At 39.6% G+C, this 13,273-nt stretch overlaps 1 protein-coding gene across 1 annotated transcript; it reads right to left on the bottom strand.

The window, feature by feature from the left end:
• Nucleotides 1-3,315: 3,315 nt before the first annotated feature.
• LOC106606673 (chromobox protein homolog 8) lies at nt 3,316-5,891 on the bottom strand. Its single transcript, XM_014203014.3, has 5 exons — nt 5,730-5,891; nt 5,566-5,609; nt 5,124-5,189; nt 4,896-4,962; nt 3,316-4,347 (listed from the first exon to the last, which is right to left on the bottom strand). Exons 1-5 carry the CDS (start codon nt 5,796-5,798, stop codon nt 3,523-3,525), a joined length of 1,071 nt encoding a protein of 356 aa, XP_014058489.2. The 5' UTR covers nt 5,799-5,891; the 3' UTR covers nt 3,316-3,522.
• Between the last annotated feature and the right edge of the window lie 7,382 nt (nt 5,892-13,273).

Below are 13,273 nucleotides of genomic sequence, written 5' to 3'. Positions count from 1 at the left end.
GGTAATGATGACGAAATCCCTTCCCGGTTGCATCCAACTAGGAACAGGCCCAGGCCAAGAACTGAAAAAGGCACAACGTATTTTTGATACTTGGGCTCTATCTAGTGGTCGTGTACATGTAATGCACATCTGGAAAATGCAGGGCATGCGCGTCTCGGTTCAATGTTTATGAGGGTTAAAACCTGTGAACAAAATAGCAATCCTTCTGTGCTCAAGCAACAAAAGGTGCAAATCAAGTCCATGGCGACATCTTGCGGGGTTATCCAGCAACCACATGTGTATAATACTGTTGGTTGTTCACAGGACTTGGTTGGCCCCCTCCAGTGGTGCGAGATCAAAGGCTTATGCGTTTTGATGGGAATGTGGTTTGGTAAATTGCACTCATATGGAGAATTTAGGCAGATGTTTTCTCAGCTGCGGGGAAAGTCCTCTGCTAGGGTATAGGCGTACGAAATAATATGTCCTTTCCTCAACAGGGTGGAAATTTAACAGACATAGGCCTACTGTGTAGTAATAACATAGTCTATAGGCTAGATTAAAAAAAACTGCTAAGAGCTAAAATAGGGCACGTTTTATTCATTTTAAACACTAATAATGTATGTATTTCTTAACCTACACTATTTTAATTTATTCTATAAAAAGTATTCCAAACTATACTCAGGAATAGCTATTATTTTCAATCGTCTATCAGAATTCAGCTGTAAGGGAAGGCCTTGTAACTGTCAATGGCAGTTGAGTGGCTCGCGCTGTTGTCACAGCCAGGCTCATTTTCACACGCGCTCTCAGGTTGGTCTGTTTGCGTCACGTGTTCGGAGGCCAGAGCCCAGTTCCCTGGGGAGAGCAACATGAATGGACACTTTGTTATTCTACAAAAAGAGAGAGAATAACCCTCTAGTCCGAGTGGCATTCAGCTCCCAGACTGACTGAATTCTACAGAAGGCTAGTGGTTCAGTGCCCCATAGGGGCAGACTAGCCATCTGGCATTTCGGGCAAATGCCAGAAGGGCTGGTCCATTTTTTGCCTGCATAAGTTATTTTTTTTCTTGCAAAAGTATAATTATCTGGCTAATAATGGGGGCCTCAAGCAATACAATGGGCTTGTTTGGGGTCCTCAATTAAAATAATGGGCCAGAGTGTTAGAAATGCCAGAGATTATTTATGGTTACAGTCAGCCTCTAGCTCAGCTCCAGCACTGTAATATTTCTGTCTCCCTGCAGGCATGTCATTTACATTTTGTTGCATCATGCTAATTGGCCAAAGTAATATTTTTCTTTAATGTGAACCCCTTTAAAATGTTACAAAATCATGCAAAATGTAAATGTAACCTAGTAGCGGTATTAGAACTCCTATTGAATAATATATATTAAAATCGTGACACTCCACCTGCAAGGGCAAGCACCCCATCCCATATCGAGGCACGACCACATCATATGAAAATAGTGCCACACAGACGTCCGTCCCATCATCACACACATCAAGCAGCATCCGCGTTTCATCTGCACCTTTGAACGCTCATGGCCCTCCTGCCCAGGACCAACCCATGGCTGGCTAAAACGGTCCCCGACGGCAACCACCTGTAATGAGACTCCCGTGCCCTCTGGTCCCTGCATTGTAATATAGCCTACCTCTCTGCCGTGCGTCTGGCACCGTCTATACATTGCTTGTCGCAAAAGACATAGGCTTAGGCCTAAAACAATTAGGAGACATAACGTTGCACATACATACACATGGGTTGGCCTATAGTCCCGGGCGTGCGAGAGGAATTGATTGCAGTATATAAATGGTGTGTGGCCTACTGTATTAATATTTAACCTTTATTTAACCTTTAACTAGGCAAGTCATATAGCTCAGTTTATAAAAGGAGGCGTGGGTCATCAGGGTGTGTAATGATGAGTCATATTTCGTATTTTCCAAAAGATAGAAATGTCAACTGTTAGGCTGACATGAATGTAAAACCTGTATTATATTAGGCTATAGATATCGAAGCAAATCTACAATGCAGAAGCCATTAGATATTGGCATTATCAAAAGTAGGAATACTTCTAAGATGCACTTGGACATTTATATATATATATATTTTTTTTTAATGAGCGTTCGACTAATTTAATTAAAAGGTTGTGGTCAAATTCAAGATCCAAAAGATGAAGCAGTCCGTGGCCCCATGTGTGCCATTTCTTTCGGCAGTCTGTCAATAGACCTAAGAATAATAAGTAAAGTGATAAAATATTGACTACATACATGCACGTCCTTGTCTGCTAATCAATATGCGAATATCCCTCTAGATTGTGAATAAATAATTTGAAAGGACAAAATTGGTCTAACGAGCAATAGATGATCAAAACTCATTAGCTCGCACCATGACCAATGCTTCAGAGCTAAACGGTAATTCATTGTTATCTTCCCTAACTGAAGTAAACCTACCATTTAGATACTGTCAAAAAGTTCAACTCTGACAAGTCCGGTCCTAAAACCCCGAATTTGTGACACAACTAATTGTTTGCTTGAAGAAACCCAAAACCTCAGTTAACCATTGTCCCATTTAATTATCTTGTTCGAAGGTTTCTTCAAGCAAACAATTAGTCGTGTCAAGAAAATCCATTGACGGGTTATTTTGAATATTGCGCAAAACAATTCCCAAATGGCTATTTGAATAAACCAACAAAATACATTTTACAAATGATTACCTCAAATCCCAAAACAAATTAACTCAGCATCGGAAACTGATTTATTTTGCTCGTGCATTTTTCTAAAGCAGTTTAGTGGAAGTCATAACTAAAATATCGCTAGTCCCAGTCCCAGCTGTGCTGAACTGATTTGACACACACTAGGGAGTCCAGGAACAACTCAACCGCCGAGCTCCAACTACACTGGTTGCTGCAGCGGAGCACAGAGCTATGTATTAGGGAAATCGTTAACTATAGGTCAAGGTCGTCCACTGAACCTTATCTGACACATTTTCACACGAATATTCTCGATTTATTGCATAGAATATGCCATGGATAATGGAAGGTATTTTCCAAATATTTTTTAAACATTAGGCCTACTTTACACTAGAGTAGGTCTACATGCATGTCTGTCCTTGCAATTATGTTAATACAAAATGTTAAAAATATATATATTTTAAATGTGTACAGAAAATGGTATGAAACGTTAGGGAAAGTCCTTATTGCTATATTAAGTAACAGCTATTACATACCTCTATAGCCTACCACATTTAAACCAGGCTGAATTGATAGCCCCATTAGAAGGTGAGGAAATGTAAGACTCTTAATGTATTTAAAAGTTTAAATGAATATACAAAATAGTTATCCAAAAATTATATTCAAATAAACTATATAGACATGTTTAATTTGGTCATTATTACATTAAATACTTTGACATAATACATATTAAACATACAACTCTGGATATAGTTAGGCCTATAGAAAATGTATCTCAAATGATCATGATTAAGTTATTACCAACTTCTTACAAATAGCTGTTGCATTGTTAGTCATGTTATGTGAAGCAGATAGACTTCATTTCATCTTTTATCTTTGAAAAAACCTTTGTCTGTGCTGCTCTCTTTGATGGTGACTGTCAAAAAGTTTGTTGTCACATCTGTTACCACCACCGTCTCAACATTATCCAGACGTGGCCTCCAAGACACTGCTGACTGCTCTCCAGAACTCCTCGATGCAGGCGATTTGGCGACAACAATGGGCCTAGACTGTTGCATGGATGAAGAAGAGTCACTGGCTCTGTAGAAATGGTTTTTGGACACATGCTTCAGTTTGGTGTGTGGGATAGACATGCCCCCAGGGCATTCTAAAGTCCTGTGGCTCTGGTGATCATCATGGCTATGGGTGCCAGGATGTCTTTGAGCTTTGTTTGATTTTGGCACAATGCTCGTTCCCTCCTGAAACCTGTGTGTCAACTGGATGACACTTCTCTCAGATGTTTCCCCTTCATGATGACAATGTCTGGACATTTTAGACTGACCGTATGGGACCTGCTGCTCCTCTAACCGACTCCTCTTCCCAGGCTCCTCTGTTGGACAGCTGTCTGGCTCCATGTTGAAACGTAACTTGGGTTTAGGTCCCCTTTTTTTAGGGATGGTGACAAATTCCTCAGCCATGAATGAGGGCGGAGGCGCCGGTCGCGGCCTTCTCTCTGTCTCTGGCAGTCTGACCCTCACGCTCTCTCCTCGGTTGACCGTGCTAGGGGGAAAGATTGTGGGCACGACAGCCCGTAGTCCCTCTCGAGCTCTCGGTGTAATCATAGGCGTCGGAACAGGGTATGAAACACGAATCCCCCTTGGCATTTCTCTTCTGCATTCATAAGTCTTTGCTGTGGCTTTCGCCTTTGCCTGTATAAAGGTGGTCAAGTTAGATAAGCATGGGGTTTCATATACATGTACTTGGAAGGCTAAATCCTGTTATTTATAAGCTGTATCATTGCAGATATTTTCCAACGATGAAATAGGCCTATAGCCTATTTGACATTGTTCATCCACATGCCATTTCCCTACACCAAAATCCTTGTTACAATGATGCCAATTTTGTTGGTAATGACAATGTTTGAACAGAAAGTAAGCCCCATGCATTCTCTTTTGCGATACATTTATTTCCCATTGTAACTTGGAAACGTGTGTTACTTATTCAACTTGGAGTTTGAACGGTAGCATCAAAACGGAAATTAAAGCAGAGGTAAAAAAATAAATAAAGAGCAAGATAACAGACAATGTTGCACTTTCATCTATTTATTAGCTGAATGTCAGACATTTTGTAGTCTGACATTCTTTCAGACCACAAGATTCATGATTCAATTGTCGGAAAACATAGGTGATGAGTAAGAAAAGACATGACTGAAATATGGACTAACTAACTCATGACAGTCACAGTTTAATTCCCCCACCTTCAGCAGAAATGTCTCCGGCTTTGGTCCCCTCTTCTTAGGCCCAAATAACTCCCTTTCACGCTCCCTGTGAAATAAATACATACAATTTTCGTATGAAACGTAACTCGCTCGAAATAATTTAGTCTTATTTGAGTTATGTTAAATGCGTGTCGTCTGTTGGGGATAGCCCAAGATGACATATTCGCACTCTGCCAGAAGAGGCCTGCTGTGCTGTCAAAACCTTACCTCTCGTCGAATGCAGCGAAGAGGCGCGCATCTAGAATGTTTTCCTCCGGTTCCCAGGTGCTATATCTATCCAAAAGAACGATACGGTAGCGTAAGAAGAGTGTCACATTCGTGGAGAAAGCGTTCACCAAATGAAACAATGTCGGCTGAGAATCTCGTTGCTTTCATTCTGGCATTGCCTAGCGGACAGCGACGTATGTGGAGGTAGCAATCTGCTAATGTTAGCAACACCCTTGTCTTGTGCCTGTGCGTTGAAATAGCCTAAGCAAAATACGCGAATGTTACCAAAACCATGCCCTTTACACAATCAACAAGCCTCGGTTACATGGCCTAAACATGTCATGAGCACACGTTGCTGCACATAAAAACAAGCATTCGAGAGATAAAACGACAGGCTGGAAGCTCTGCTGCCAGCTTCCAACCCAGAGTGTAGCCTACTCACTTTTTAGACCAGCCCTTCCATTTCACAAGGTATTCCATTCGACCCTGCAAGTAGAACAACAAATAGGGAGAGAATTAGGCCTACTTATTGTCGATAAAATGTCATCGCGATTAGCATACATTATTGTCAGAAACGCGGAGGTGTAACGAAAATAAACTGCATACTCTTCTTATACGTTGTTTGATGATAGACTCGGCAGCGAAGACACGCTCTCCAACAGCCGATAGCTCCATGTTTACTTCAACCTCGTTTATAAGCTATATCTTTTTTTCTTTCTACTGCCCTCGCTGTTTAATTCCACACATCCCATAATACGCTCAGTGAGGAAGACGTCATCACGTTTTATATGGGTTGCCAAGCACCGCAGTCGGTGGGACCGTATCTGGTAGAGCGCATTGGCTCAGCTGTTGCTACGTGCCCTGGGTTGCTAAGTGAAGGGGAGGAGTTAATTCCTCTTGAGTCTAAGGAAATGACGCTAATTTGGTGGTGGTCTGGCTTGTGCGCAGGAATGTCTTTGGCATAAGCGAATAAATAACCGTCTGACTATGGCACAACAAAGTATTATCCATTTGAAAATAATTTGTTAATTTATATTCACTGTATAGTCTATCCAACCTCTTACCTTGCATTGTGACTATTTCCTTGAACAGATCTTTAAATAGCCAGTCATCGGCATTTAGAAATGTAAAAAAGAGCATTCATTTATTTGATATGAAAATATGAAAGTGAGAATCAATAAGAACATGACCTTGAGGCTCGATTGTATTTCCACCGAATCTAACTGATAAGCTAGTTGCCAGGAATCCCATGCACCAACCTAAATACAAATGCATAGGATAGCTGCTATGTGTAGCCTAGAGATGGGAAAGTATGTTCTTTTAGAATATTGCGCTATTGTTCATTAATGTCCAACTACGTGAGGCTATCATTTTCATGAAGATATTGTTTGTTTTTCATAGGTAATTGACTTTATTATGGGGTGCTGAATCGCTGGTCTCTTTGGTCGTCCGATTTTTGTTTTTAAACTAATTCGGTTGAAGATGTATGAATTTATGAAAACAATTAAAAGTCAAATTAAGAAGAGTTGAATGTTAAGTTTTACTGTCTGAAGATGAATAGGTAAACACAACTGAAAACTATCAAATATTTCAAACACAACTTAGCCATAGAAATGTGAACATATGATAACATAGCCATAACAAGAATAAACAGGTCTTTGGAAAAACAAGAATGACATGATAATGACATATAACTCATAGTCTAGCACAAGGTAATAACAATAATAATGTTAATACTTACTAATAATAATGATAACAATATTAATACATTACTAAATAACCAAATTACTTCAAATAAATGATGTTGGTTTGTTAAAAATCTATACCAGTTTTTGTATTTACTATAACGAATGTTATTATTATTATTATTATTATTATTATTATTATTATTATTATCAAGACGCTTTGGTTGCTTTAATTGTCTCATTAACATATATTTTTTAATAATTAGGCCTACTTACAAAAGTTTTTAGGCTTTGTGTTTTTCATAATGATTTTGTTTTTATAAGGAATTTTTAAGAGAGCAAAGAATAATATGATTTACGCCTCCTATAATAAAAAGATAACTCTGAGATCTGAAACATATCCTACAGAAACCTACATTCATTTGAAACCTATAGTATTTGACAAAATGTGGCTATCAGTCCTCGTTAGGTAACTTATTAAACAAATGAATACAAATATAAACCCCTTGAGTTCTGTCCCTTGATCCATGCAACTACAGCCTTTCTTTAGTGAAAAATAAATGGTAATGAAGGCAGAGCTATGAATTACATAAAGATCAAACTGCGAAAACGCGCGTTTGTTATCTTCTGACTGTATTTAAGAGTAGGCCCAAGTCATTAGAGTACAGTGTTATTCAAGTCCACATCAAAGGTTAAACTTGTTCAGAAAAGGAAATTGGGAAAATTCAAGTAGTCGACTGTAGCCTGCATTTTTTTGTACACAACTAAACACGTTGTACAAGTAAGAGAAGAATATATAGAAAAAGGGCAGAGTTACCAAAAGGAATCATACGAGTTATGAAAATATAATGAGACAAAGAGATATGTATGTTATTGATTTAGATAGAGAGAGGGAGAGAGGGAGAGGGAGAGGGAGAAGGAGAGAGCGAACGCGAGAGAGACACATATCATACTAAACATTACATTCTAGGTATTTTACAATTTGTATGATAACGAAATTATGGAACGTTTCTGTCAACAATGTGAATTGATATATGACTAAATTACTCAGGCGTTTCCACAATATCAATAGAAACAGGGAAAGTGTGCTGTTACACAATTACAGTGTATTACTGAATAGCGTACAAAGCATGGCTAGTGTGCACAATGTGTGGTAATATAGTGTTTATAACGCCATAGTGGTTCATCAAACCGACAATATGCTTCGGGTTTGGAAAGAAAACGCTCGTCCGTTTGGTGGCATGGCTGTAGAGCCTATGCGAAGGGGAGAGCAGAATGTACATCGGATTTGTTCCGTATTTGACCTTCAGATGCCAGATTATTTCGCCCTACACTGTTACCCAACAACACATGTTCAACATAACACGTAGATATGGCCACTGTAGCCTTATTACAGACGAGGAGACAAAGGACGGCGGACAAAAGATGGATGGGTTGCATTGGAAATCATATGCCACCACCATTTTGATACGCTCAAACCGACATTTCAGCGCAATGTGCAATGTGGGTATTAAAACGACTACATTTTAAGGGAACGCGCTAAGCCTAGAAGAGATAACACCTAACTGCAGGACTCCATATTTGGTGCTGTCGATGATTGGTCTCAGCTTTACTGCAGTGCAGCAATGGCGACAGCCATACATGGATACACAGTGCGAGTTGGTAAAATATTATTGGCTCGCTCGTTTCTGGGCAACCGCGGTTACTCAGCTCACTACTCGCAAGCGCTGATCGCTGTCCTACTTTCATGGAGGACATGATCTGTTGTGCAAACCGCGTAGCCTGAGTAAGAGGAAAACCACAGACACACATAAAATACATGTATGTTTTCAGCTCGAGAAGAAGAACCACAGCCTCGAAGCAAACTGAATTTACTGTGCCTCTCTCTCTCTCTCTCTCTCTCTCTCTCTCTCTCTCTCTCTCTCTCTCTCTCGTGTTTATTCAACAACAATGCTGCAAATACGTCTTTGGCGGGTTATATTAGTGTTTGGCCATGATTTAACACAACATAAATGTAATCTTCACAAATTACATTTAATTGACTTATTTGTGAATCCTTTATAATTAGAGTGGCATAAAGGCGTATGCTACTGGCCCCCATCAGAAGTGTTAAAAAAAATCTCAAAAAATACACAAAACAGTCATTGGAATTGATTGGTGTTATTCGTTGTTGTTTGCCCTAGGCTACATGGCAAATACGCCTTGCAGTAGGCTACGTCTGTCAATGTAAGATGATACAGCAATGGCAGGCTGCACTGGAAGGTTGTGGTGTGGCGATAAAGGGGGAATGTGAAACATCGCACTTGTGCTATTTATATGCTCCAACGTGCACAACGAGGTTTCTGTTGACTACAGAAAGCTGAGTCATCTCAGAGTCCTGCGTGTCAGTCATATCTCAGGTTCATGCAATCTCTTATGCGATCTTGAGGTTGGCTATTTCTATAATGTCCTTCACTTTTAAAGATAGTCCTGTGTGTGTTTTCTTGTTCCATTTTTGTGGCCCGTCTTGTAGCCTAATTATATATTTTTCAAATTGACCACACCAAGTGGCCTCACCTTATATGACTGTGTGTATGTGGCAAAAATGGGCTACCTTGGGGTTATTCGGCTCTCCCAATATTAGAACCCCTTTTAGTTACAGAACATTTTCACCAAAAGGGTTCTTAAAGTATTCATTGAGGGTTAATTTGTTGGGTGAAAGGGGTCTACCTGGAACCAAAAAGGGTTCTGCCTGGAACTACATTAGGTTATCCTTTAGAGACAGCAGAAGAACACTTTATGGGCCAATTTTTATAAGAGTATGTCCAACTCCAGATATATGTATACCTCTTTTCCGATATGAAGTATGTGCACCTTTGGCAATTTGCTATCCACACCCTAACACCTTGATTGAAAATAGACTTGTTGATGAATTTCGATGAAGCATTTCTGTGGTTTACTATCCAGGTGCATATGTCCAAAACTAAGGTTGTTCGTTCCCCTTACTAGTGATCCTGTCTTTCGTTAAGATCAAATACAATTTCTCGAAATGTGCCTACGTTTACGTTGCATTTGCCTATGTTACACTGTTTAATGAACTAAAATGGCGTGCTTCTTCGGTCAGTAAGCAAATTCAGAATAGGATTCTGTATTGAAACTGACACGGAACGCCCAATTGCACTACTCAAATCTGTGGTTTATTAGGCTACACCTCCAACTCAGCGCGTTATGCAGAGCGACCATTTCATACACCGCAAAGCCCCTGCGAACATTCGATCCGCTGCTTGAAGCGGGTATAGACGAGAGAAAATGGCTGTCTCCTTTTCAGCAAGTTACCCACGCTGTGTATGAATAATGGAACATTTGACTATAGGGCTAAGATATTTTCCTATAAAAGGAAGACTTATACACATAGATGCAATATAGCTATCCTCTAACCCTTGCGTCTACAGCGGATTCCTGTGCAAATCAAATGGATACTGATACAAGCTGGCTATGTGCCGAATTGTTTAATGATAAACATTAGTTAACTTACTTCAGCTGTAAACATCTAAAAAATGTAAACCTGAAAACGGAAAACAAACACATAGGCTACTTGGGGGACAGTTGGAAAGTAGATGCCTCAACAAACGAAATGTAGCCTTCATTCACCTCGATAAAGTCCTTATTCCTGAAATGCATGATGAAAACACGCAAACCAATTAATTGAAACCTTTCTATATGGTTCACCAAACAAAGAACCGCAATTCTAGATAAAATAGACACATCCTCTATGGCTCTTAGCCTAATGATATCCGATAAAGAACCATTGACGCTTGTAAAATTATATAGGCTATACTAACACGATTACAATACAGTTATACACTTTAACCTACAAAATAAAATGTCTAAAATATGTGGCCATGAACATGGACAGTGCAAACTTGAGAGCTTTGAATTCTTAAAGTTGTGATTAAGCTCAAAGTGAGATTTCAAACTTGCAACAAATGCATAGGGAAAGGGATGTCAGTGAGCCTATATATGACACCGATATAGTGTACCTGATCAGACTCAAATCTATGGCGAAACGGTTTTCCATTCTCTGGACAATTTCAACATTTATTGGCATGATATAGCCCAGAGAGCAATTCAGGGGTACCGCGCTGCGCTTCTAGAAATGTGCAGGACTTGTCAAAAAGCTTGGTTTTGTGTATGAGAGCTATCTGCAAAAATATGAAACAACATTTGATAGGCTACAAACAAGTTGAATGTGTAATTTGACTTTTGTTCATGGATCAAATAAAGGGAATTCAATTTAGAAGCGAACGCATTCCAAAAGAGAATTAGTGAAATTATTTTATTTGTCCCTGCTTTTTAGATGAATAGAACCAGCTATTTCCGAAAAAGGCTTTCAAATAAGGACATCACCGGACAGTCCCCATGTGCGTGCATCGCCAACTTACATTTAATACAGGAGCAACATTTACTGCCTTGCTCAAGGGCACACGGATTTTTTCACCTAGTTGGCTGTAGGATTAGAACCAACAACCTTCCAATTACTGGCCCAACACTCTTCACCGCTAGGCTACCAGCCGATTAAAACTTTTCTCAAAATGTGTTCAATTGGCCCATCAATCTTGACATATCTATATGTTCCAAGGTTGAATGACACACTCCCAGTGCCGAAAAACATTATTTGATAAGCAACTCCCATTGAAAGACCTCGGCATGTTTTCCAGTCCAGCCCAAGGTCTTTCACAATGTAATGGTTACACTGGTTTTAGATTAGGTCTATAGACAAGGTCATGGCACATATTATGAAGTCTAAACAAGCCATACAACATGTTCTGATGTCCATGTAACGTTAATGTATAGGCATACTCCCTCCCAATATAGGTAGGTCTACTTTCCTTGTTACACTTGACTGGTCTGGGGCCGAATCATTGAGGAGCGCGCCCGTCTGTAAACTCGAAGTTCCAGGAAGCAATACATTGACACATTTTGCGCCAACATTCCAGGTATGTGAGCTTTTTTGCAACTGCATTCGCGCCTTCATTTGGGTTGCCAATAAATTGGCCTTTGGGACTTACTGTAGGCTACCATGCACATCTGAACAGAGTTAAGCCTACATCTCAATTGGTCTTTAGGCATTTGAATGTGGAAGCCCTAGATACAGTTCACAAATCTATAACTCCCAGAGCACGTCTCCCACCAAAAGATAAGGTAACCTGACACATCTCACGGCCTAATTCTGAATGCATCGACTGCATGCTCATTAGACGAGTCTATTGGATAGGCCAAGGTTATGCGTGTGTGGGAAAAAGAACAACCGAAGACGAGGCCTACCACCCCGTGACAGAACTTACCTGAAGGACAAATATTGCCTGTAGTCAGGACAAGACACATTGCTGAAACGGCACGTGAGTTTGACAAAGCCTTAGTTGTGTTCTCACAAAAATGGAGTGAGTCAATGGTAGCCTATATCAAACAGCCTACATTAAACAGCCTACATTAAACAGCCTACATCAAACAGTCTACATTAAACAGTCTACATTAAACAGCCTACATTAAACAGCCTACATCAAACAGTCTACATTAAACAGTCTACATTAAACAGCCTACATTAAACAGCCTACATCAAACAGTCTACATTAAACAGTCTACATTAAACAGCCTACATCAAACAGTCTACATTAAACAGCCTACATTAAACAGCCTACATCAAACAGTCTACATTAAACAGCCTACATTAAACAGCCTACATTAAACAGCCTACATTAAACAGCCTACAAATGTGCAGCTGTGAGTCTGATTCAAAGTGAATGTAAAACACTTGAGACTTGGTTGAATGAAGTGAAAGCCTAATAGAGGTCTTACCATTCCACAAAGCCTTTCACATTGTGATACAAGAGGTATGACAATGTGATATTGCATAAGACCCCCCCCCCCCCCCCACTATGTGGTGGTTCTGATTACATTCCTGCCAAGGGTCAAGCTGTCTTGCTCCAACAGAAAAATAACCCATCAGTAAAGTAGTAATAACACAAGTGGCCAGTTTAGTTATTTAACAGTTATTTAAGACAGAAGACCCTTTGTTCTGGATTGTATATGTGCTTAAGCAACTTCATATGTGCTTCCATTCAGAGGTCACATTATTACCAACATTCATGTTTTTTAAAGGAAAGTTAGCCTTTTTTGTCAAGTAAAAACAAAAAACGTGGTCGGTAGGCAAGGCCTAAATATTAACTTTAGTGTCAAAATAAAGAACATCACATGGCATATAAGTAGAATAAAGTGAATAGTTATTTTTAAAATATATATATATATATAATATAACATTTTTGGGGGTAGTTGAAGGCAATTATAATGCCTGTTACAATGTGCCAGTCTACAAATAAAGGATTTTTTCCCATACTGACTGAAACAATACTTCAATTCATTAGCCTTAAGAACTGAATGTCTTGCACAGCATGTCCCCATAGCAAGCCAAAGTCAGACAATGTCAGA

Source organism: Salmo salar, chromosome 03, assembly GCF_965601325.2.
Source record: "Salmo salar chromosome 03, fSalSal1, whole genome shotgun sequence".
Lineage (NCBI taxonomy): Eukaryota > Metazoa > Chordata > Actinopteri > Salmoniformes > Salmonidae > Salmo > Salmo salar.
The sequence above is the reverse complement of the archived record's forward strand: the minus strand, read 5'-3'. Positions and strand labels throughout refer to the sequence as shown.

Bases quoted from the DNA above. Each gene is read 5' to 3' on its own strand.
- LOC106606673 (XM_014203014.3), bottom strand. From the start codon at position 5,798: ATGGAGCTATCGGCTGTTGGAGAGCGTGTCTTCGCTGCCGAGTCTATC. The intron at 4,963-5,123 runs GTAAGGTTTTGA...TTTATTTCACAG, and splicing joins TTCGCTGCATTCGACGAGAG to GGAGCGTGAAAGGGAGTTAT. The intron at 4,348-4,895 runs GTGGGGGAATTA...ACCTTTATACAG, and splicing joins CGGAGACATTTCTGCTGAAG to GCAAAGGCGAAAGCCACAGC.